Source organism: Polypterus senegalus, chromosome 4 (genome assembly GCF_016835505.1).
Source record: "Polypterus senegalus isolate Bchr_013 chromosome 4, ASM1683550v1, whole genome shotgun sequence".
Classification (NCBI taxonomy): domain Eukaryota; kingdom Metazoa; phylum Chordata; class Cladistia; order Polypteriformes; family Polypteridae; genus Polypterus; species Polypterus senegalus.
The window spans coordinates 3,916,242-3,941,402 of record NC_053157.1 but is presented as its reverse complement, the minus strand read 5'-3'; the positions used below and the strand labels follow the sequence as shown (position 1 = coordinate 3,941,402).

Below are 25,161 nucleotides of genomic sequence, written 5' to 3'. Positions count from 1 at the left end.
TCCTCCTGGATATCTATACTGATATAGACTGGGTAATGTGTTAGGAACGAAAGGATGCCACATCGTTTGATGGAAATGAAAATGATCAACCTACAGAGGCCTGAATTCAAAGACGCCCAAAAATCAGAGTGAAAAATTATGTGGCAGGCTAGTCCATTTTGGCAAAATTTAATTGCAGCAACTCAAAATTGTATGCAGCACTTTGTATGGCCCCTGTGCTCTTGTATACATGCCTGACAACATCGGTGCATGCTTCTAATGAGATAACAGATGGTGTTGTGGGGAATCTCCTCCCAGATCTGGACCAGGGCATCACTGAGCTCCTGGACAGTCTGAGGTACAACCTGGTGGCATTGGATGGACCAAAACATAATGTCCCAGAGGTGTTCTATTGGATTTAGGTCAGGAAAGTGTGGTGGCCAGTCAATGGTATCAATTCCTTCATCCTCCAGGAACTGCCTGCATACTCTCACCACATGAGGCCAGGAATTGTCGTGCACCAGGAGCCACTGTACCAGCATAGGGTCTGACAATGGGTCCAAGGATTTCATCCTGATACCTAATGGCAGCCAAGGTGCCTTTGTCAAGCCTGTAGCGGTCTGTGTGCCCTCCATGGATATGCCTCCCCAGACAATCATTAACCCACCACCAAACTGCTCATGCTGAATGATGTTACAGGCAGCATAATGTTCTCCATGGCTTCTCCAGACCCTTTCACTTCTGTCACGTGCTCAGGGTGAACCTGCTCTCATCTGTAAAGCACAGGGCACCAGTGGTGCATCTGCCAATTCTGGTATTCTATGGCGAATGCCAATCGAGCTGCATGCTGCTGGGCAGTGATCTCAGGGCCCATTAGAGGACATGGGGCCCTTGGGTCACCCTCATGAAGTCTTTCTGGTTTGGTCAGAGACATTCACACCAGTGGCCTGCTGGAGGTCATTTTGTAGGGCTCTGGCAGTGCTCATCCTGTTCCTCCTTGCCCAAAGGAGCAGATACTGGTCCTGCTGATGGGTTATGGACCTTCTATGGCCCTCTCCAGCTCTCCTAGAGTAACTGCTTGTCTCCTAGAATCTCCTCCATGCCCTTGAGACTGTGCAGGGAGACACAGCAAACCTTCTGGCAATGACACGTATTGATGTGCCATCCTGGAGAAGTTGGACTACCTGTGCAACCTCTGTAGGGTCCAGGTATCACCTCATGCTACCAGTAGTGACACTGACTGTAGCCAAATGCAAAACTAGTGAAGAAACAGAAAAGATGAGGAAGGAAAAATGTCAGTGGCCTCCACCTGTTAAACCATTCCTGTTTTGGGGGTCATCTCATTGTTGCCCCTCTAGTGCATCTGTTGTTAATTTCATTAACACCACAGCAGCTGAAACTGATTAACAACCCCCTCTGCTACTTAACTGACCAGATTAATATCCCATAAGTTTCATTGACTTTATGCTATACTCTGATTAAAAGTGTTCCTTTAATTCTTTTGAGCATATATATATATATATATATATATATATATATATATATATATATATATATATATATATACACACACACACACACCAATGTAATAGTTTTGTCAGTGTTATGAGTGTTGCAGTCATAAAGGATTTGATTATCATTATTTCTTTTAATCAGGTTTGTATTTGGAGGGTGTGTTGTGTTCAAGTTATATTCTGTGTTTGTCAACCGCGGTAAAGATAACAGATTTCATTCATCGAAGTTTTCACCACCCAAATTGGTACTCGTGAAACTAAGATGTTTAACAGGCATTCCAGGTATTAAGTTGTGGATTTGCCTGCGAATATTTAGCGGTAGCGTGTCTATGAACTTAATTTAACCTTTCCCAGTCCTGCAAAGTCAGTTCATGTGAGCCGCTCAGAGTACATGCATCGAAGCTTCTCAGTTGTGCTTGTGCTATCTCGTGCAATCTCGCGATGTCCACGGCTTTATTTAATGTTGGCTCAGACCTGGCATACCAGCAATTTAAACTCCGTTACAACAATTTTAACTCTGTTACAAAGTGATTAAAAGTCTCGTTTAAACCCTGCGTCTTCTCATTAAACTTGTATCTTGCAAATATCGTATTCATCGTGGGCATGACAAACGCCAGCGGCAGCCTGTCTATGAACTTAATTTAAACTTTAGGTTTACACCGTGCTTTGTTTCCGCAGTAGCTGCACTCATGTATATGCTTGTATGCGTGACTCGCTTCATATTCTTTTGCTGCCTTCTCAATTGTGTAATTTTTTTTTTTGAACAGGTGTCATTCATTGAAGTGATCACTCGTACTGCGTTCACAGTCAGTTCACGTGAGCCGCTCTCTTGTGTGATCTTGCAATGTCCACAGCTTTATTTAATGTTAGCTAAGACCCGGCACTTAATGGTTTCTCGCTACAGCAATTTTAACTCCGTTACAAAGTGATCCAAAGTCTCGTTTATACCTCGTATCTTCTCATTAAACTTGTATCTTGCGAATATCATATTCGTCGTAGGCATGACAAACGGCAGCGGGAGCGTGTCTATAAACTTAATTTAAACTTACGGTTCACACCATGCTTTGTTTCCGCAGTAGCTACACTTATGAATATGCTTGTATGCGTCACTCGCTTCATAATCTTTTGCTGCCTTCTCAATTGTGAAATGCGTTTTTTGTTCAGCGCTCTTTGGAGCTCTTCCTTGTTCTCTACGTACTTACGTAGGAGGCATGATGATGTGACACGCAACTCCACCTCCCACGGCCATCGACCTGCAGTCTATTACAATATATGGACGAAAATAGGTTCCAGTTATGACCATTATGCGTAGAATTTCGAAATGAAACCTGCCCAACTTTTGTAAGTAAGCTGTAAGGAATGAGCCTGCCAAATTTCACCCTTCTACCTACACGGGAAGTTGGAGAATTAGTGATGAGTGAGTGAGTCAGTGAGGGCTTTGCCTTTTATTAGTATAGATATATATATAGATATATAGATAGATATATAGATAGATATATAGATAGATATATATACTGTATATATATATATATATATATATATATATATATATATATATATATATTGTCTGTTTTTCACAAGAGGACTACTTAACAGATTGAGATCGGGTTTTTTTTCTATAATTTGCTTGAACATTCCAGTTGATTTTGCGACTTCTCTCATTGTGCTATGTATCATAGTTTGTTTGCGGTACCAAGTTATTTGCGCAACACCGAGACACATACACAGCGGGCCGAGGGGGCCCTCCTCACTAACACTGCAACTTTGAGAGAAGTACTTGACGGATTTAGATCAGGTTTTTTTTTTTCTTGAATTTGCTTGAAAATTCCAGTTGATTCTGCGACTTCTCTCATCGTAATAAAAATCATAGTTCGCTTGCAGGAGCGATATATTCGCACTAATCTGAGGCAGAGGCTGCGGGCCGATGTGACCTCAGGAGTGGTTAGCTGGGTGGAGCCCTTCTCACTGTCCTGTTTCACTACTATGCGGGCGGAGCCGCGGGGGACGGCTAGTTAGAAATAAAAATATGAGCTGTTGGTTTAAAATACAAAAATCGTTATACAGACCACTGATTGGTAGTGTAGCGAGTTTTACCGTTACATTCCTAAACCACCAGTATAAGTGTCTACTGTCAGTGCTGTTTTGCCAGTTATTAGAGCAATACAGACAGCCTACAGGCACACCCTTAACTTAAAAAGCAATGAATTGTAATTTGTAAGAAAACATTCTTAATCCGAATGTGAAATAATCCATCTATGAACTGAAATATAGATGGGGTCCCACAAAGAGCCAATAATCTGAAACAGATGATTATGTCTACACCATAGGTCAGGGGAAAAAAAAATGCAAATGCAGAGTTTAAGAATGGTCTGGTGATGGTCCAAATCTAAACCTGCGGGGAAAGTACAAGGCCCTGAAAAAATACAGTTCATGCTCAAAACTTACATATACATACCGTATATAACCAATATCTAATAAGAAAACATGGATGTAGTGAGAAGTCAAGCAAAATAACACCTTTTATTGGCTAACTAAAAAGCTTACAATATGCCTGAATTGCCTCGAAAGCTTGAATATTGTAATCTTTTTAGTTAGCCAATAAAAGATGTCCTCTGTCACTGTATGATAAATGAGAAGAAACATCTGGCTGCACTTGGAGGCTACAATCATTTTTTTCCAAAACTGGCTAAATTGTGTTCATTTATTTATTAAAGTAAATCACAATTCTTCTAGTAACTGTTCTTTTACTGAGAATCTGATAATATTTAGAGTACAAAATATACAATAATGCAGAAAAAGACTGGAAAAGTAATTTTTTCTTGGAGTTGCATATTCTTTCATATACTATGAACACAATTTATATGAAGTAAAACAGTTCCAGTAACAAACAAATGATCTGCATTTGCACCAGAATTACCAAAGCCTACAAAAAAGTGTAAACCTGGCCCACCTTAAATCCGTTCGCACCTCTCCATCAGCCTCTTTTGTCTTGTAAATGTGTCGATAAGCAAAAACAGCAAGCAGCCTGCTATCCCATCCTCCCACCAACGCAGAAATGAAAAAAATCTCTCCCAGCTCAAGCCTTGCTTATCAGGGAGTCGGGTACCTAGAGCTTTATAGGCTAGAAAATATATTGTTATTTGGAACATATGCGTTTCATGTGTGTTCCGTGTCTACACAGATCTATGTAAAAGTAGGATGGGCAGGAAATGCAAGAAATGTGTTGAACACATACCTCAAAGACAAACTTTTTTTATGTTTCAGTACTAATGACAAAATTTTAACATGAAGTGTATAATGTGTGAAGACTGAAGTCCAAATATCAAATAAGCACTGTCACAAAGGGTACAAACATAACAGAACAAGTGCGTTTTTATTCAAGACTGTAACTGAAGAAAAAAAGAAATCTAGTTAGTGTACTTCATTGTCATGACTGCTTTGGTAGTACAGCGGTAAAAACTGCTGACTCTTATTCAAAAGGTTGCGGGTTGGAGCCTTCCCACATCCCAAAATAAACATTTTGAGTAGTGAGCTGCTCTTATTGTTACTATTACAGTATACAATAAAAGCATACATCTGATTTGAGTCTGTAACAGCCGGTGTAAATGTATGGTACTTGTAAAGGTTAGCGCCAGCCAAAAGAGAGGACGGAGAGGTGCACATGGATTAAAGGTGGGTCGGGTTTACAAGTTTTTTCGTAGGCTTTGGTAATTCTAGTATTAACCTAATAAAACAAAACTTAGGAAAAGTGAAGAAGGCTATAAAGTTAATCATTTTAACAATACTTATTTCTAAAGCACATTTTTATTTATAAAAGAGCTCAAAGCCCTTTCTTAGCTGTTAAACACCTGGTTCAAATAGTGAGATCTCGATGAGAAAACCACATGGATGTCACTGGTGAATCCAAGAAAGGAAGCAAATAGATGTGGGGAGTAAATCCAGAAATATCCAACTACTATTTTTGTGTGCAAACCAGACGAGAACTTTTTTTTTTTTGCTGTTATGACATTTGAGTAGCAGAAACATGTCATGAAGTTGATGCAAGGATATTATCATCCCTTTTTGACTGAAAAGAGTGGCACTTTTTAAGTTAAATAACCTAGAAAAAGGTTAGAACGACAGAAAAACCCTCCACCAATGGAAAACTTTGGACATGAGTTTCAGTAGGCATTGCATGCTAGGAAATAAGACACCCAGAACTATTCTATAACATTTCTGTCATTATTTACTACTCTGATGATGATCTTTCTGATCATAAAATAGGTCATTATGATAGCAACTAACGAGAAGAATTCATAATTAATTGCAGAATTATGGTATTCTCTTCTAGGATTTGGCTCAGAAAACTAGTCAGCACACCGTCATCTCATAACAGGGTTAAGTTTAGTATTTCCCTGTCCAGCTGTTTTACCTCTGGACCATCCTCAAGAAACTGTTATACACAGAAAGACACTATAAGACACACGCCCATCATTGAGATATCGATGTTTTCGTTATCAGGGAACCCTAAAATGTCGAGATCCGTCAAAAACCCCAGATCGAAATTTTTGATGAATCTAAAGCTTTAGCTCCTCCCCCACAGAGGACAGGAAGCAAAGCAAAAAACGCTACAAATCACACCCTTCATTAGCCTCATAGGGAGCAACATTCATAGGTACGTGATACAAAAGAAGCAGCTCAAAGTCCATCCCAGGAGTTAAAGAAACATAACTTTAGAAATTAAATCTAAATATAAAGTCAGTTTTGCCAGAGGATGATTCCTACATAAATGTGTTGTGGCATATGGCCGGTCGTTTATCCCGACCAATACCCCCACGCCGCTAGATGGAGCCCTCCCTGCAGCATGGAGGTGCCCTGAAGACCAGCAGGGAATCCTGGACAATGGAGTTTTTATTCACTGTCCTGCTGGATACCATGGGGGCCTCTAAAAGACACTGCAGGGAGGAACAAAGACTATTTGCCCTACACCCCAGAAGTAAGTCCAAGTCACATGGACAAGAGGAATGACGTGCTTCCGGGGTGAAGAAAAAGACTTTTTATCTGACCCGGAAGTGATAGGAGATCACATGGACTGGGGATAGGAAAAACGTCCGGGTCAGGAACTATAAAAGGACTGTGGGAACTCCCAGACGACGAGCTGAGCTGGGTGGAAGGGTGGCAAAGCGTCTGGGAGTGTGGAGGATTGATTATTGATTATTGCATGTTTATTAATGAGTATTATGGAGAGGAGGGTGCTTTGTGCACTGTTGATTAATAAAAAGTCATATATTCAGACTTTTATCTCGTGTCTGGCGTCTTGGACAAGGGTTCAAGGAAGCGATAGCGCCCTTTATCTGTCACAGTGTATAAAGTTTAGCTGATTACACCTTCAAGTAGGAGCTCCAGAATAGTTCAGTTTTGGTCATGCTAAACTGTACAGACGAGTACCTCACCAGTATTAAAATCCCCAGACACAATTTCCCGTTAGGCAGGAGAAATAACCAATGAAATCTCAACACATAAAAGGCAAAGCCCTCACTGACTCATCACTGATTCTCCCAATTTCCATATTGGTGGGAAGCTGAAATTTCACATGCTCATTCCTTGCAGTGTATTTACAAAAGTTAGGTATGTTTCATTTCCTCTTGCAAAGCCAAGGTAGGGAAATGGGTGTATCCCCTAAAATGTATATATAAATAGGGGAAACCCCCCTAACTATTTCTGCGACTTCCAATATATTTCCCATGCTCATTATTTACACTGTACAGTGTAACCTCGGTTCACAACCATAATTCGTTCCAGAACTTTGGTCTTAAACCGAGTTATTTGTGAAATGAAGCAGTTTTCCCCATATGATTGTATGTAAATACAATTAATCCGTTCAAGACAGTAAGAACTGTATGTAAATATGTAAATATATGTAAAGATTAAGTACAAATATAGTTAATTAATTACACCATAGAATGCACAGTGTAATAGTAAACTAATGTAAAAACATTGATTAACACTGACACAAAACACCCAGGCTCCCTGATCAGCTACACGAGCAGGCTCGCTCGCGCTCTCACACACACACACACACACACCCCTCTCCCCTCCCCTCTGTCAGCAGCACATGGAGCACTTTTTTTAAAATGAGTTTTAAGCACAGGGGGAAAAAAGAAACATTAGAACAAATCCAAAGTCTATTTAAAAACCAACCACAAGCAACCAAAAAAGTAAGATTGCAGGAGATCACGTTATCAATCTTAAAGCCCGATCGCTGTAAAAACTTTTTTTAAAATGAGTTTTAAGCACAGCGGAAAAAAAGGAACATTTGAAAAAAGAGAAAAGTAACATTGCAACAATTCATGCAACGAACTGAAAAATTAACTTTTGAAAAATCCGTAATACAACAACCACCAAGAAAACTAACCTTGCATGAGTCGAGTTCTGACATGAAGTGTTTTCCTTCAGGGGTTTCTGTGATTTCTTGGGTTTCTGGTGTTTTTAGCTGTTTAGCTTGTGGGAGCAAAAGCCTCATGCAGCCATTCCAAAAAAGAAAGTTCTTGTGACCCAACCCTTCGTGTTTGCCCTCCACATTACTGGCAGTCTGGCTTTGTTTACATTGTGCTGCTTGAAAGCACAAGGGTTCTCAAACTGGTAAATGAGTAAACGGGTAAACAGTTTTTCCACCTCTTCCAGCACTTGAAGCCTCTGCCTAGTTAACGTTGTAACTCCTTTTGCAATATCACCTGCTTTAATAGATTCTTTCTGCTTTAGAATAGTCGACACTTGTACTCGGCGGCAAAATCAGTAACACGAACGCCACACTCAAACTTTTCAATAATTTCTTTCTTTACTTCGATTTCAATTTTCTTCAAAACTTTCTTCTCAACACTCTTCACTTGCTTAGAAGCCATAGTTAACTGCAAAAGCACACAAAATACAGTAGAGCACAAAGTGAGCTCAAGTAAAGCACGCACGTCTGACTGAGAACAATGAACCAACCAGGCAGGCAGGCACACGGCTCCTCTCTCTCTGCTGTACCCCCCTCCCCCCTGTCAGTAGCAGGCAGGCAGGCAGGCACGTGGCTAGCACTATTTCTCTCTCTCTCTCTCTTAGCAGCAGGAAGGCACGTCTGACTGAGAACAATGCAACACGTGCAGAAATCATAGGCGCGCACAAACCGAAAGGGAAACTGACTTTGTTCATATACCGAGTGTGTGGTCGTGAACAAAGGCAAAAGTCTGGTGAACTTTTTGGTCATGAACCGAGTTGTATGTGAACGGAGACATTCGTGAACCGAGGTTCCACTGTACTTACAAACGTTAAGTATGTTTCATTTTGCGCAGTGCCCTGTAACGAACTTTCAAAAATAACGTCTTCTTTTTGTCAGTTCTCACCATTATGCCGTAAGGAACTTTTGGAACTGACTTCTCCTGTTGGCAGTTTCATTCCTTTAGAAGAAACCCCTCCTCACTATTTCTGCGACTTCCAATATACGTAGAAAGCCCAAATTTCTCATGCTCATCCTTTACACTGTACTTACACGTTATGTATCATTTCACGCCGTGCCCCGTAACGAACTTTTAAAATAACGTCTTCTTTTTGGCAGTTCTCACCATTATGCCGTAAGGAACTTTTGGAACTGACCACTCCTTTTGGCTGTTTCATTCCTTATTTCCGTTAACAGAGGATTTATTCTATAGCAGAGACGCACAATGGCCAGCCCTGGTCCCCCTTCCTTTTTCTGCACGGCTGCTGTCCTCGCACCTACCACGTGGTTGGCTCCCTGCCTAAAAATGTTCATTTCTCATACACATCATTTACAATCATAACTCTTTACAATCATCAAATTCACTCTCAATACTAAAATAAGCCTACGACAATTACACTGACAATCATGTTACGTTATTTTTAAAATATTTCCTTTTCTTTTTCATAACTTCTTTAACACACTACTTCGCTGCAAAGTGCGGGTATTTTGCTAGTTGATAAATAAATCTCTATATATTCTTAAACAAGTAAAATAAATACAAACACATATCCTCTTTCTGAACCCCAGCATCATAAACTACCGAACAATAGTTTTAGAACTCCTCAGCTTTTCTTCAAATTTATTCAGCTGAATGACCTAAAATGGTGAGAAGGTAAGCAGTAAATTGGCAGAGTTTTCAATTTAAAGTTTAGGTTAGAAAAACTGTAAAAAAAGGAAATATCAGAATATCACAAATGGGCTTTCTTCAGGGAACAACTAATGTAAAGAAGAGACTTTCTCGGTACTTCAAGGCCCTATTTTGTCCTTTAAGGAAGAAAGTGAGACTTGCCTTTTTCGTCCACCGTTAAGCAGTTGTGCAGTAAGGCGCATATCACGCCAAGTTGGTGACCCTCAGAAACTTGTCTTCCGATTAGGTTGCGACTTTGGGACGGGCAGATATCTTCCTATCAGAGTTTTTTCCAGTTGCCAATTGCCTTTGGATTGTGTGGGATAACACCGTACTTACTGACACTTAGATTTTTTTTTTTTTGCAGTTTCTCTAAATGAATGGCCTATACTTGTAAGGGTTATAATGCTCTGTCTCATTTCGCTCACTGATTGCCGCTTTCTTCCCATTATCACTGGAATATTGATCAAGTAGTACTACATAGGGTGTAGATAACACAGTCTGTTCTAACTCTGCTTTAAGACAGAGTGTTTGCTTTAGCTTACAAGGCTTCAGTTACTTTAACTGCTGTAGCAAATCTCTAAGTTGTAACCTATTAGTTGTTCCCATTTGTAATATCCTCAAATTTACTTTTTTTCAGTTTTTGCTAACTTAAACTTTAAATTTAAACCTCTGTCAGTTTACTGCTTACCGTTTCACCATTTTAGATCATTCATTGCATTTCAGCTGCTTCTAAACCTTTTGACCGGTAGTGTACAGTATATGCAGACATTAGATGCCTGTAACTAGAAAAAATATTGAATCTCCATCCTAGCTTGTCCAAAGTACACATACTGTATATTATGAAAAACAAATAAGTCCAGTGTTAAGTACAGTCACTGTAATGGAGGAAAACTGATCAATTCCGATAAATTCTGGAAATACAAATAAGAACAAAAGACCCAGTGCATACTGTGTTATCTCAAGGAGAAAGCCCCATGGATGTCACTGGAGAATTGAAGACAGTAGCAGACAGTGGCGGGGAATAAATCCAGGAATGTCCAGCCACTCTACAGCCGTGTACAATCCAAACGATAACTTTCTTTGGGAAACGATATAGATGTCTAAGTAGCACTGAGAAATGACGACATTGATGGATGGATATTATTGTCCACGTTTAAATGATGTAATTCATTTAGAATGGTTAGAAAGAAAATTCCTCACCCGAAGGAAAAATGCTACAAATCTCACCATTCATGGACAATATTGACAGCTATGTAATTTTATTCCTTTTTTTGTGCATGTAAAAGGCTGACTAAAAAAAAAAGCACTTGGATAACACACTGTATGTTCAATTCATCATAATAACTATTCATAGTGGCTCCAAAATCCGTACTGACCCTACTCTCTCTTCTGTTTCTTTGTGGTGGCGGCCTGCGTCACCACCACCTACTCAAAGCTTCATGATGCACCAACATTGATGGACTGAAAGCCAGAAGTCTACGTGACCATCATCATCAGGTCCTTCCAGGAAAACCCTAAATACAAAGAGGACTGTTTGATTTATGTTAGGTAGAATGCCTAACATAAGGGACTGGGCGGTCTCTTGGTCTGGAACCCCTACAGATTTTATTTTTTTTCTCCAGCTTTGGAGTTTTTTTTTTTTTGTGTTTTCTGTCCACCCTGGCCATCGGACCTTACTTGTTAATTAATGTTGACTAATGTTTATTTTTTATTGTGTCTTCTATTTTTCTATTCTTCATTTTGTAAAGCTTTGAGCTACATTTTTTCTTGTATGAAAATGTGCTATAGAAATAAATGTTGATTGATTGATTATACACATTCACATAATTTCATGTAGCCTCACAACAAACCTAACATTTCTACTGAAAAATAAGCCCTGGCTGAGGCTCAACATTTTTTATGCCCGCAACATCAACAATGTAGAACAAGCAGGCTAGCAGTTTAAAAGAAAGACTGCACTGCATGTGTGTCCTGGGGTGGAGTATGTGGATTGGATACATTAGCTGGGAGCAATCTGAGCATATTCTAAGGCTTGTTATGGCTTGAAAATGTTACTGTAGTTTGTTTTTGTTTCAAACTTCTGCATTTTACCATACAAGGGGTGTGAACAAAACAGACATACTTGTTATTAAATCAAATGTATGGTCTAATCTGTCACAGTTCACAAAGCTGCCAAAAAAGAACAAACTGGGAGCACAGAGGAAACTACAGAGGTAAAGAGGAAGGACTGCAGATAGGTTCTAGATAGATAGAGAGATAGATAGATAGATACAGTACTTTATTAATCCCAAGGGGAAATTCACACAATCCAGCAGCAGTATACTGATACAAAGAAACAATATTAAATTAAATAGTAATAAAAATGAAAAATGAAAAAAATAAAAAAGCAGACAATAACTTTGAGTAATGTTAGCATTTATTCCCCCGGGTGGAATTGAAGAGTCGCATAGTGTGGGGGAGGAACGATCTCCTCAGTCTGTCACTGAAGCTACTCCTCTATCTGGAAATGCAGTGGATTCTTCATGATTGACAGGAGTTTGCTTAGTTCCCGTCGCTCTAATCAGGCTGCAAGCAGCCGGCTATTCCATCCCCCCACCGACTTAGAACGTGCACAAACTTCTCCCAGCTCATGCCTTGATTGATTTTCTGGGAGTGAAGTGGAGTTTTAGAGTGGAAATAATAGATCGTTGTTTGGAACACATGCATTTCATGACTGTTCCGTTTCTAAAGTAATCCGTGTAAACACATTGTTAAAACAGAAACGTTTTTTATATTCTACTAGTAGATGACAAAATGTAGGCATAAACTATATAATGTATGAAGCCTAAAGTATCACACAAATACTTTCACAAAAGCTACAAATCTAACACAGCAATTGCGCCTTTATTCAAAAATATAACTGCAGAAACACAAAGCCGCCTTAACATGCGACATTGACACCCGTTTATTATGACTGCCTCCGTAGCGCAATAGAATCAGCCGCCGACTGGGAATCAAAAGGTCACGAGTTCGATCCTGCACCTCTCCGTTTTATGAAGTAAACTGCTCTTAGTTTTACTATTTTAGAATAAAAACATACATTTGATTTCAGTGTGTAACAGTCGGTGTGATTTATGATACTTGTAAAGGTTAGCTTTGTTTTTTTTTTAGTCAGTTTTATTATCTCAGCGGCGTTCACGAGCACAAACACACCCCACCCCCGCATCTGATACTGCTGTTTTCACATAGATGCGCTGTAACAGAGGTATACTCAGCTTCCTTCTACATCGGAGCAAGAATGCACATACCATTGCTTGCATACTAAAGTGTCAGCATTACACACAGTTTTGAGCATGCCCTCTGCACACTACTTGTGACTTTAGGCTTTAGGAAGTAAGTAAATAAATAAAGGTAAATCGTGTCATAAAATGATTTCTTCAAAACGTCAAATGTTATTTATTTAGCATAGACATGCTCAAAAAATACATGTGTAATGCCACTAAAAGTTCATGCAGTCAGAGAATTAAGTCAGTGCTGGCAAATAATGGTGGCCACACAAAATATTGACACTTTTTGGCTGGCAACAATTTGGACATTTTTCACTTAGGGGTGGACTCACTTTTGTTGCCAGCGGTTTAGACATTAATGGCTGTTTGTTAAGTTATTTTGAGGGGACAGCAAATTTACAAATGTACAAGCTGTACACTGATTACTTTACATTATATTAAAGTATCATATCTTCAATGTTGTCCCATGAAAAGATATAATAAAATATTTAAAAAAATGTGATGGGTGTACTGACTTTTGTGAGATACTGTGTGTGTGTATATATATATTTTATATACTGAGTCATCGGCTCAGTTGTGATCATGTGACGCTTGGCACACAAAGCCCATACGTTCTACTTGTATTGCAAGACCTTGCTCGTTTATCAAGTCAAAATTTATGAAAAATTTTAGCGTGTCTTGCAAAACACTGGCAGACTAAGTTACTCTCATTCCAAGGTTTTACTATATACACATATACATATATATACATATACATATATACACATATATATATATATATACATATACATACATATACATATACATATATACACATATATATATATATACATATACATACATATACATATACATATACTATATATATACATATACATACATATATATACATACATATACATATATACATATATATACATATACATACATATATATACATACATATACATATATACATATATATATATATATACATATATACATATACATATATATATACATATATATATACATATATATATATATATATATATATATACATGCCGGGGGCAGTTCCCAGCCGGGACGCTTGGAGGAACTGGAAGAGGGACTACGACTCCTCCGGACCACGGGAGGGCAGCTGCCATGATTGGTATGGGGACCACAAAACAGAGCATGGAAGCTCAACCCTATAGGGGTCCGTGGTCACTGCCATGGGGCGCCCAGATGCCTGAAGAGCCCTGGACGTCAGCACTTCTGCCACACCCGGAAGTGCTGGCGGAAGGATTACCAGGGACACCTGTAGGGCTTCCGGGCGCTCAACCGGGACTTCCGCCACACCAGGAAGTGCCAGCGGAAGTTCATCAGGAATTTTTTTTTTTCTTTTCTTGAATGAAGTTTTATGCAGACAGTATAGTTATTTATAATAGGAAAACAAGCGTTCACACAGACAATGTGGGTTTTAAAGCACTCCAGTGAAAGATGTACACGATGACTCACACAGTAAAATTCACTTTAGCTATTAACTTACATTTGAAGGTTTCAGATTCTAGGATCTGACAGCTTGCCTGATGTTCAAATTGATCATCTTCACACAGGAAATTCTGGCAGAAACAACAACGGAATATTCTTCCTCCTAGTAAAGAGAAATAAGTGACAGTGATTTCAATTTACTTCAACGGCATGCAGAATCCCCAGATGACAATACATTAGCGAATCTTCAGGGCGAGGATTGAAACTGAAAGAATGCAGGTTATCAGGACAGCACAGATGTTGATCCCTAAGGAATGTATGAGCAGCTTTAAATACCTTAAATGAAATATTTAGCTTGTTGTGGAGATAAAAGGGGGTCCCTTCTCAGTACTGGAAAGGTGGATCTCAGAACGTCTCCACCAATTGCATATGGCATTAAAAAAAATTTTTTTTTTTATAAAAATATACACAATGTTCAGGCAACACAAATTCTAACCACTTATTAAAAACAGATAAAATATGAAGGGGTAGGCCTCTGTATTTAATTAGTGAGATATCATGCAATATAGAAAATTTGCTGATCACTGTGTACAGACTGATACTATTGAAGAAGTTACAAGAAGTTGAATCCAACAAAAAAAAATAATGAAATCAAAATTAAAAAATTTCCTCTGTGCAAATGGCTAATTAATACATTCCAATTCATTATGCAAAATACTGTAGTCTCATGCTGGGTGTATCAGCATCTCAGAGGAAATCAGCAACGACAACACACAATTGTGCTTTGCTTTCAATTTGAGGAACACTTCATGTAGGCATGAAATGAAATTTAATGATACTGCAGAAACTTCAGAAAACATTTAAAACCCCAAGACTCGAAGCGGCACCGTGAGGTATGCCATGCATGGCCAGTCGGTTCCTTAATCGGGACTTGAGTTCTTCCACCAGATCAGTGAAATCACTGGTCTGTCTGCTGCTCTCCGGAGATTCATATGAAACTGCTGCATAGTTTCCTACCATGAATTTTTCAAAGCTATTTCATATTTTCATTTTTTTGCAATTAAAGATTGAAAACATGACTGCTCCCTTTTAAGTATCAAGGTGGAGAGCAGTGATGATTGATAAAGGAATAGCAATATGTTCTATGGCTACAACTAATGACTATTTTGGTAATCAGTTAGTTTTCGATTATTGACTTGATTGATCTACTTCCCATTAATGCAAGGCTTCTCTTGGGGTTGGAATTCTAAGAAAAAACGGTTAATCCCAAGAAGCACTCTGGTTAACTGATTATGATAAGATATGGAGCATTAACACTTTGAAGGCTTCATTTTTTTTTGTTTCGTCAAGCTCTTTTTTTATAACCGAAATTGTGAAAAACTGCACTGAGAAAAATCCTGATTGAAGCATCCCTAGCATTTTTACTTGTGTGAAATCCATTTATGACCAACTCCATGCGATCCATCACCAACGTGTTTAAGCATGTTCAAGCGCCATCAGGTAGTGACGCATGTTAATGCAGCTGTAAAAGGATGTACCTTAATTTGGCTAGAAATGTATGACTGGACTGCCGCTCTCACTCGGCTTTCTGCACTAACTTACTTTTTTCATTCAATGATTATTTCAGTTCCATGGCTCCTTGTAGCTTTCTGAGTTTGCTGCACTGTCTAAGAAAAGAAAAGTCGACAAAGAGGGAAGACAGTTTCAAGAGAAACGAGAGGCTGTATCTCATATATATTTCTCTTCTGGTTTGTCCTACTTCCACTTCAAAACCGGTTCCGCCCACATGCAGCCGACACTGCATTTCTCGATTCCTATTCGTCGTCTTCCATGTCATGCACTATACTGGCCTGCTGAGCGTAATACATCCAACAAGTACTCGAGGTGCTGCCACAACAGTAAAGTAGCTTTATCACCTTTGTGGGAGCCACCTGTGTCTTTACAACAGCTTCTTACACAGTAAACATCAGAAGCTAAAAATTATCATGAACACATTCGAGAATACAACTCTTCTCTAGCATTTGCTTCCATGGGTGCACAGATAACTCAACCTCCTGGCCATGGACCATACTGTTTTAAAGTACACAGGCAAATTTATCAGCAAATCTCTCCACTATACGCTAACACTTCTACCTCTCCAGGATATGGACAGTTGTATGTTTTTGACACAGCGCAAGCTACTAAAGTACGCTTACAAAATAAAGCAAATTCTGCATGCAGCGAAAATTTACTTCTCAAGCTAGATTCCATGCTCAGAACCATCAACCCCTTCGCTAAATCATACAAACACATGCATGAAATCGCTCTGTCCAACCCAACAGCATCTGTACGAATGGTTTTCAAGGAAACCCCTGGGCAGGATTTACGACAATACAATGCCCCGACATGTCACACCAATGCTGCAGCAATTTTTGTCGGAGAAGATGGCGAAATGCCTGCCGAAAGGGACATTTGCCCCATAGGCAACTCCTGCAAACAGATTTCCATGCTCAATATGAATTGTGATCCTATGGTTTACCCACTTTTATTCCCTTACGGACACATTGGCTGGCACAAAGATTTACAACATGTTCCCGATAAAAGAACCGCCAAGCGAATAAAGCTTACTCAATGCCAATTTTACACGTACAGATTAGCAATGAGGAATACTTTTAGTATTTTGCACTCCAGCGGCAAACTATTCCAACAGTACGTCGTAGATGCGTATGTTAAAACAGAGGGCGCGAGTCTCAACTATCTCAGATTAGATCAACAAGATCTGTGCGTGGAACAATACAAAGGACTATCAGACACACTGCAAGCAAAGGCTGAAAATAACAACATACGTGTAGGCAAAATGATTATATTATCGTCCACATTTCCAGGAAGTCTAAGATACATGCAACAAAACTATCAGGATGCTATGGCCATAGTACATAAATTCGGAAAGCCTGATTTATCTATCACTTTCACATGTAATCCTGCTTGACCGGAAATTCTACATGCACACTGCGTCTTTCAGGAAGTCTTTATTTCTTCTTGATTTTTGAATTCCTTTCTCACTGTTTTCCCTTCCTAGCTAGTATACTGTACAACTATAATGAGCAGAGGTACCCATGTGTCTTGTTTGTAAACAGAATGTGTTGGAGGTTGCTTGTTGATATATTCCGGCCCATGCTAAGTATATTAAGTATTATTTTTGGCACTCAGTAAAACTGAGTTTGATATCCCTGATGAAAAGCTAAATAAATACTGTACAAATGTAGCTAACTAGATTTTAACATTGCTAACCTATAATAATTGTTTAGAGAAAAGAATATCCTATTGCCTTCAACTCAAAGAGGGCTATGAAACCTTCAGTATAATTGAGTTAGTTCAAAGTGTAATGTCTCCTGCTGCCACACAAATGTCCAATAAACTTACACCTCTTACCAAACATGAGATAATTACAAGCCGCATAAACTACCAGACAAACAGGATATTTCGTTTATAAACTTTTACGCAAAAGCAACTTCTGCTCAAATCAGTATGGTGTCCCAACACTGTATTGTACAACACCAATTTCAAAAAACTTGGGACAGTACGGATGATGCTAAAAAAACAAAAAGAAGTCATTTGTAAATTTATTTTGCCTTGTCTTCATAGCGTTTAGCTTGAAGACAAAGTTTCTTAAGTTTTACCTAATCTATTGACATCACCTTTACAAATGAGAGAGAAGTGGCTGTCAGTTGTTTTCTGGGGGGTGAGTGATAATTACAAAATACATTTTGCTCCTACAAAGTTAAGTTTTGGTTGCCACTAAGGAGCCGTGTGGGAATTTTTAAAGCTTAACCCCCGTTAGAAGGGTTTTTTGCCTTTTTTATTTGCCCACATAGGAGCAAAAGCAGCTGGGTGTTTGGTGGTGCATTTGGAAAAGTTACTTGTTACTTGTTAAAGGCAGCAAGTGACTTCAAAGTGGTAAATGGAAGGGCTCTGTGGTAAACTGGCAGACAGGCAGCCAGCGTTAAGACGCTGATTGCGCATAACTGGCTGTAGGACAAGGCACTCAGAAATTAACTAGCAGCAGATATTCATTAAGCAAGTCTTCATAGAATGAACAGCCGTTAGTGTTAGGAAAGTAGAGAAGTTAAGAGGGCCACAGACACAACGTAAGGGTTCATTAATACGAAGGAGTACAGATGGTGCGAGGGGAGAGCTATTAAAAGTAAAGAATAAGAGGAGTGCAAAGTTAAGACAGTGAAAAGCCAAGTTAACCCAATAGAAAGAAAAAACAGCAGGCAAGTAAATGGGGAGAATATTACAGGAGGCCAGAAGGTATGAAATAACTGTAGCAGTTCTTTAATTTCTTTGTCTTCATTTTTTAAGTTTTACCATTAAAGTTAAATAATTTAATTTTAATAAAGTATAAAGTTAAGGCAGTTTTAGTAATTCTAACTTAAATTTTAACAATGAAGTCAGTGCAATGCAAGTCGTGTTTGACATTTTAGAGCACGGGTGCCCAATGAGTTGATCGTGATCGACCGGTAGATCACAAAGGTAGTGCACTTAGATCGCGTTGCATTCAAAAAAACATTTTTTTAAACGTTAGTCTATCATATATCCTCCGTATGGCATTTGACACTTGATTGACATACAGGGCGGCCAGTCTGAGATCTCTTTTCTTCTAAAACACTGGTCATCCCGCACGCACGATCAAACGTGCGAGCTACTGCAAAACTCCGGCTATAATCTAGTTAGCCATCCAATTTATATCGACTAAAGAAGGGATTAAAAAAAAAAAAAAAATTGTTTGGGGAGGGTATGGGCTGGATGTGGAATAATTGGAAGAGGATTTTTTTTTCTCACAATGTCACAATCAAAGTGCGTTTGTCTGATCTGTCAATCTATCATTGCTATTCCAAAGAAGGAAAATGTGGAAAGGCACTTTCGAACTGTTCATAAAAACTACAAAACTGACTTCCTTCCGAAAAGAGATCTGAAAAAGAAAAAGGAGAGGGAATTAAAACCGCAGTTAATCAGACAACCGTCATTTTTCACTCGGCTGAATTCAAAAGCTCCTTGACTGCATTATAATCGGCTCTACTTATTTATGCAAGTCAGCCTTTTCCCACATGAAGATTATTAAATCCAAATACTGTAGTGTAGTATTGAATTGTTATTGTGCCATAAAGCTTATGCAGTTATGCAAGGTACAACAACATACATTTTATGTATAAAGTATACTCAGTGTGTATGTATGTCTATGTATATATATATATATGTATATGTATATGTATATGTATATATATATATATATATATATATATGTATATATATATATGTATATGTATATATATATATATATATATATATATATAGCATTTTAATGTAGGTAGATCATTTCGACCTGGTCATTTTAAAAGTAGCTCGCAAGCCGAAAAAGTGTGGGTACCCCTGTTTTAGGATGGCATGGAGAAGCCAGTCTCCTATGGGGGCTACATCTGTGGGAGATGCCAGGTGCTACAGCACCGCAAGCTCAGTGTCACTAAACTGGAGGAGGAGTTGGTTGGCCTGCGTTTTAGAAGAGAAGTGGCGGACCTGGCACAGGCATCCTTTAGAGTGATAGTGTGCACCCCTATGGTGCCAAGTGAGGAGATTGCAAACCAGACTGGTAGATAGGCGAGTTACAATCACAAGGCATAAGAAAAAGGGTGCACACTGTCCTGGGGGCATCAACCCCAGAATTGGAAGTGTGAAACCATTTCCAAGTCCTTGAGGGGCTGAACAGTGTCTCTGAAGATGCTGAGGTAGTAGGCAGGCATAAGTAGTCCCAATGGGCCACCTCAAAACCAGTCCCCAGAAAGAGAAATAAAGTGATAGTTAGGACTAAAGCACAGGTTTGCGCCAGAGACATAGAGTCTCACATGGTGTGCCACATGCACAGATAGGAGACCACCCTGGAAGGGTGTATAAGCTCTTAGACAAAGCGGAGATGGATGCAGTTGTCATTGTCCATGTTGGAACAAATGACATACATAAGGATAGTCTGTCAGTTCTGTTATTCCAAATGTAAAGAATTAGGTGCCAGGCTGACAAGGCAGTCTTCTCTGAAGTTCTGCCTATGGTACGCGCTAGTCCAGGTAAGACTGAGGAGATAAGAAGACTTCGCGTGTGGCTCAAATATTGGTACAGAGTAGAAGGGTATCAGTTTATGGAGCACTGGGACTCTCATTTGGAGCACATGAGACCTGTTCCGCCATGATGGGTTACTTCTGAACCGGAGGAGCACCAATGTGTTAGGGATGTGCATGTGTAGGTTATTCATGGTTTTGGGGGTGGGGGTGTTTGGGAGCATAATTATGATATTATAGCAATAATAAATAATAAAAAAAACCCTACAAGGATGTTTTTTTTGGGAGTTTTTCCTTTTCTTCTTAGAGAGTCAAGCATGGGGGGCTGTCAAAAGGCAGGGCCTGTTAAAGACCACTGCAAAACCTCTTGTGTGATTTTGGCATATACAAAGTTAAATTATATTGTGTTGTGTTGTAATGGAAACCTGGCTAAATAACAAAGATGAGGATGATTATAACATAGAGGGACAGACATTTTTAGGAAGGATAAACAGAACAGAAAAGGAGGTGGGGATGCTGTTTATGTCAAACAGAATTTAAATGCAAGTCCTTTTTAGTTGGCTGATGACCCCCATCTTAGACAGAACAGCATTAGGGAAAAGAGATCTTACTTTACAACGGGAGCAACCGAAAGAAGAAGAAGTGTTGCAGACAGTAACTTCAATGCACATCTTTTTAATAATAATAAGTTTACAAGAAGATATTAGACATGGGGGACTTTATCTAAATATTAACTGGGATAACTTTGCAAATAGTTACAGGCGATTGTACCACTAGGGTGATCATAATATAATACAATTCTCAGTATTTTGGAAGAGTATAGGATGCAAAGACTAATAAAACTGTTAAGTTTAACTTTGTTAAGTTACATTTGAGCAGATGCAGCGTCTAAGGAGGATAGACTGACATAAATTTTGAAGTATGGAGACAGTTGAGGAGCGGTGGAATAGCTTTAAAAACATTTTACATATAATACAGTACATACCTACCGTAGATCCCGGAATACAAGCCGACCCGGTATATTAGCCAACCCCCTTCTCTACCTACTAAATTACATGTATTTGCCGATGACCGGTATTTAAGCCGACCCCCTTCTCCAAGCAAAATTTTCTAAATTTCCTTAAAAGTGTCTCTTCAGGTATATTTATAATGTTTATTGGTGAGAATTTGAGACTGCCGGGATTTTTGATGGAAACCAGGAAGTGATTGCGGAGAAGTTTGGTAAAATGAAACCTTTGTGTTGAAACTATATACGCAAATACCGTACATCGGCGGGTGGATTTCCGGAGACTCGTTATAAATTTGATTAACTTAAGTACGCAATACAGTGGACCCTTGACTTATGAACTTAATTTGTTCGCAAAGGCTAACCAATAATGCGTTCTGAACCTCCCACTGCAACACTTACTTAACCTTTTCATAATAAAAAAGGGTTGTATAATGTGCATCATTTACCAAAACACCAATAATTTTTCTAATGTACTAACCAAAAAGTTATAAAAAGTGCCTAGCCTACTTCGATTAAGCTAGGAGCATGGCGGCGCGCATGGTCGCAGCGGCTCAGGGCTCTCCTTTTCAGTGCACTTTTTTGTTGTTTATGTACTTTTTTTTTTGCCCTTGTTTGTGCACGATCAGTTCGGTAAACATCCGCTACACCCGTCAGAACCTTATAGACATCGGTGTCCAGAGCCAGACATCTGTTTCGAGTGTTTTTCATCACAAGCACAACATCCCAGACAACATAGCGAGACCAGCGGGCTCTCCGTGGATTGTTGTCGGGTCTAGGAGACGACACAGACGGAGGAGGGAAAGAAAGCAGAAGCGGGCCGCAGATCCGGCGTTATGCTAAGGCTAAAAAACAACCATACAAGCCCTATACAGAACTTTTTTCTATTCTAGAAACAATTTCATACTGTACTCACCATTTAATTTGACATCTTTGGGCTGCAGGAAGGGAGGAGGAGGAGGAGATATTTCCACACAATGTCCATCTTCGTTTCGATTGCGATTGCTTTCTTTACCTTCTCTTCCTTCCTTAGCAATTATGTGTCTTGCTTGCATGGTCTTAATGAATTATATACATAGGTAAATCACTGCAATGACCGAAATTACATCCACAACCACATGTATCTGGGCTCCGACTGACGCTACTAACGCTCTCGGTTGTTTGTTTAGAATCGCGAAGCGATACACGTGACCGCATCCGTTTCGTAACGCAAGATGTTGGTCGTAAATCAAAACAAAAAAAATTTTTTTAAACTTACCGATAATTTATTATACATTTTATTAATAAAATCAACAACTAAAATACTTTTTTGAATAAATTCTTTATTTAATTTAAAGTACCGGCATGCAAAGTTACTTCTTCATCTGAAAGATGGCTCTGTGGTTTCATCATTATTTACTTCCGTATTCATTGGCAAAACCGGCATTGCGCTGGAAATCTTGAATCTGAAATGATACTCTTTGTATAAACCGACCCCCAAACTGCAAGCCAAAAATCTAGGATGAAATTCTCGGCTTATATAACGGGATCTACGGTACATTTGGAATTAGCAGGAAATTTTAAAAACTCCACAGTGGGTTAAATAAAGTGTTAAAAAGGAAGCTGCAAAGGAAAGAACACACAAATAAGGCATATAAGCCTAATAACTCCAATGTGAATCGAAGAACGTATGAGAACATGAGGGTAACCATTAAGAATTGTATTAGGGAGGCTAAAAGACATTTGGAGAGGAATAGAGCAGATAAGACCACCCAAAGAGTTTCTTTCAGTATTTTAGTGGTAAAAGAACAGTCAAGGAGGAGATGAAGTGCATCAGGAATAGTAAATGGGAACTAAAAAATACAGACAGTGAAATAGTAGATGCTCTAAACAGGGCTGTGGAGTTGGAGACAATTTTGGGTACCTGGAGTTGGGGACGGAGTCGGCAAAAATGTACCGACTCTGACTCCTAATAAATTAAAATTGTACTGAAAAGAAAATACAGCAAGTTCAAATGTCCCATTGCACAAACAAGTCATAATTAAGTACTTCTCTGATGTAAGCCCAGTGCGTAGTTGTGTTACTACTAGTGTGAAGTTCAGCTGAACTATTATACAACCTGACAGTCACATATTGTAGTCTGGTTTATGGTACATTACAAAAAGTGTTTTTATTTTATTTCAGATATAATGTGTTTAACAAGTGTAATGATGTACAGTATGTGGAGGTGTGTGCTATGACCCGATGTGTGTTCTGGGGTTCTGTCTGCACTCTCCGCTCCCACCCAGGGCTGAACGTTAGCATAACTTTGCAAATCACCTGTTCTAGAAGGTTTTGTAATTAAAAAGGAACTGATTCTATGTATTGTAACAGATAATGTTTCTAATATGTTAAGCACAATTGAGAAAATGAATAAAGTAGATGGAGAAAGTAACAAACAGATACAGTAATCCCTCCTCGATCGCGGGGGTTGTGTTCCAGAACCCCCCGCGATAGATGAAAATCCGCGAAGTAGAAACCATATGTTTGTGTAGTTATTTTTATATATTTTAAGCCCTTATAAACTCTCCCACACTGTTAACATTATTAGAGCCCTCTAGACATGAAATAACACCCTTTAGTCAAAAGTTTAAACTGTGCTCCATGACAAGACAGAGATGACAGTTCTTTCTCACAATTAAAAGAATGCAAATAGATCTTCTCTTCAGGAGCAGAGAATTTCAGAGAGAGAGAGAGAGAGAGAGAGCCTCTGCTCGCAAAGAAAAGCAAACAATCAAAAAATCAATACGTGTGCTTTTAAGTTTCCCGCGGCATTTTTTAGAGGAGCGTCAGTATCTTCTAAGCAAACAGCCCCTCTGCTCACATCTCCTCCGTCAGGCGCAGAGAACGTCAGAGAGAGGGTGAGAGACCGAGATTGAAGCAAACCATCAAAAAATCAATAAGTGTGCTTTTGGAAGCACCGCGATAAAGCGGCATTTCTTAGAGGTGCCTCTGTATCCACTTCGCAAACAGCACCTCTGCTCACAGCCTCCTCCGTCAGGCGCAGAGAATGTCAGAGAGGGTGAGAGAGGCAGAGACAAGCAAACAATCGAGCACCGCACGGGAAGCATATCTTATAGCATTGAGGAGTTTTAGTTAATATGTAATACATGCTCTGATTGGGTAGCTTCTAAGCCATCCGCTAATAGCGTCCCTTGTATGAAATCAACAGGGCAAACAAACTCAGGAAGCGTGTAGCATAAATTAAAAGACCCATTGTCCGCAGAAATCCGCGAACTAGCGAAAAATCCGTGATATATATTTAGATGTGCTTACATTTAAAATCCGCGATAGAGTGAAGCCGCGAAAGTCGAAGCGCGATATAGCGAGGGATTACTGTATTAGAGGAAGACAGTTCTGCAAGTATCGGAGAAATTGAAACCGAAGAGAATAGTGAAATTTTGGATAACACTGCTGAAGAAGCATGTAAGCTTACTACTATTCAAAATATGCATTGTGCTGTTCATACTCTGCAACTTGCAATAAGTGATGGATTGAAAGATCGTCGTGCAGCTACTCTAATTGGCAAATTGAGGCAAGTAACTGTTGTAGCCAGGGCCCCTAAAACAGATTCCATTTTGAAAAGACATGCAGGAAAAGGAGCCATTTCGGATCAAACAACACGCTGGGGAAGCACTTATTTGATAGTAAAGCATTTGCTTGAATTAAAAGACTTTCTTGAAGAACTGGACAATGAAAATGTTTTAT

General features: G+C 39.2%; 1 protein-coding gene across 1 annotated transcript in view; it reads right to left on the bottom strand.

Annotated features, from left to right (window-relative positions):
• The window catches only part of znf330 (zinc finger protein 330), a 107,683-nt gene that overhangs the window by 43,379 nt on the left and 39,143 nt on the right, over nt 1–25,161 (bottom strand). Inside the window, exon 7 of the mRNA XM_039750182.1 lies at nt 14,399–14,503. Within this exon, the coding sequence (XP_039606116.1) occupies nt 14,399–14,503 (105 nt within the window). The remainder of the gene's footprint in view (nt 1–14,398; nt 14,504–25,161) is intronic.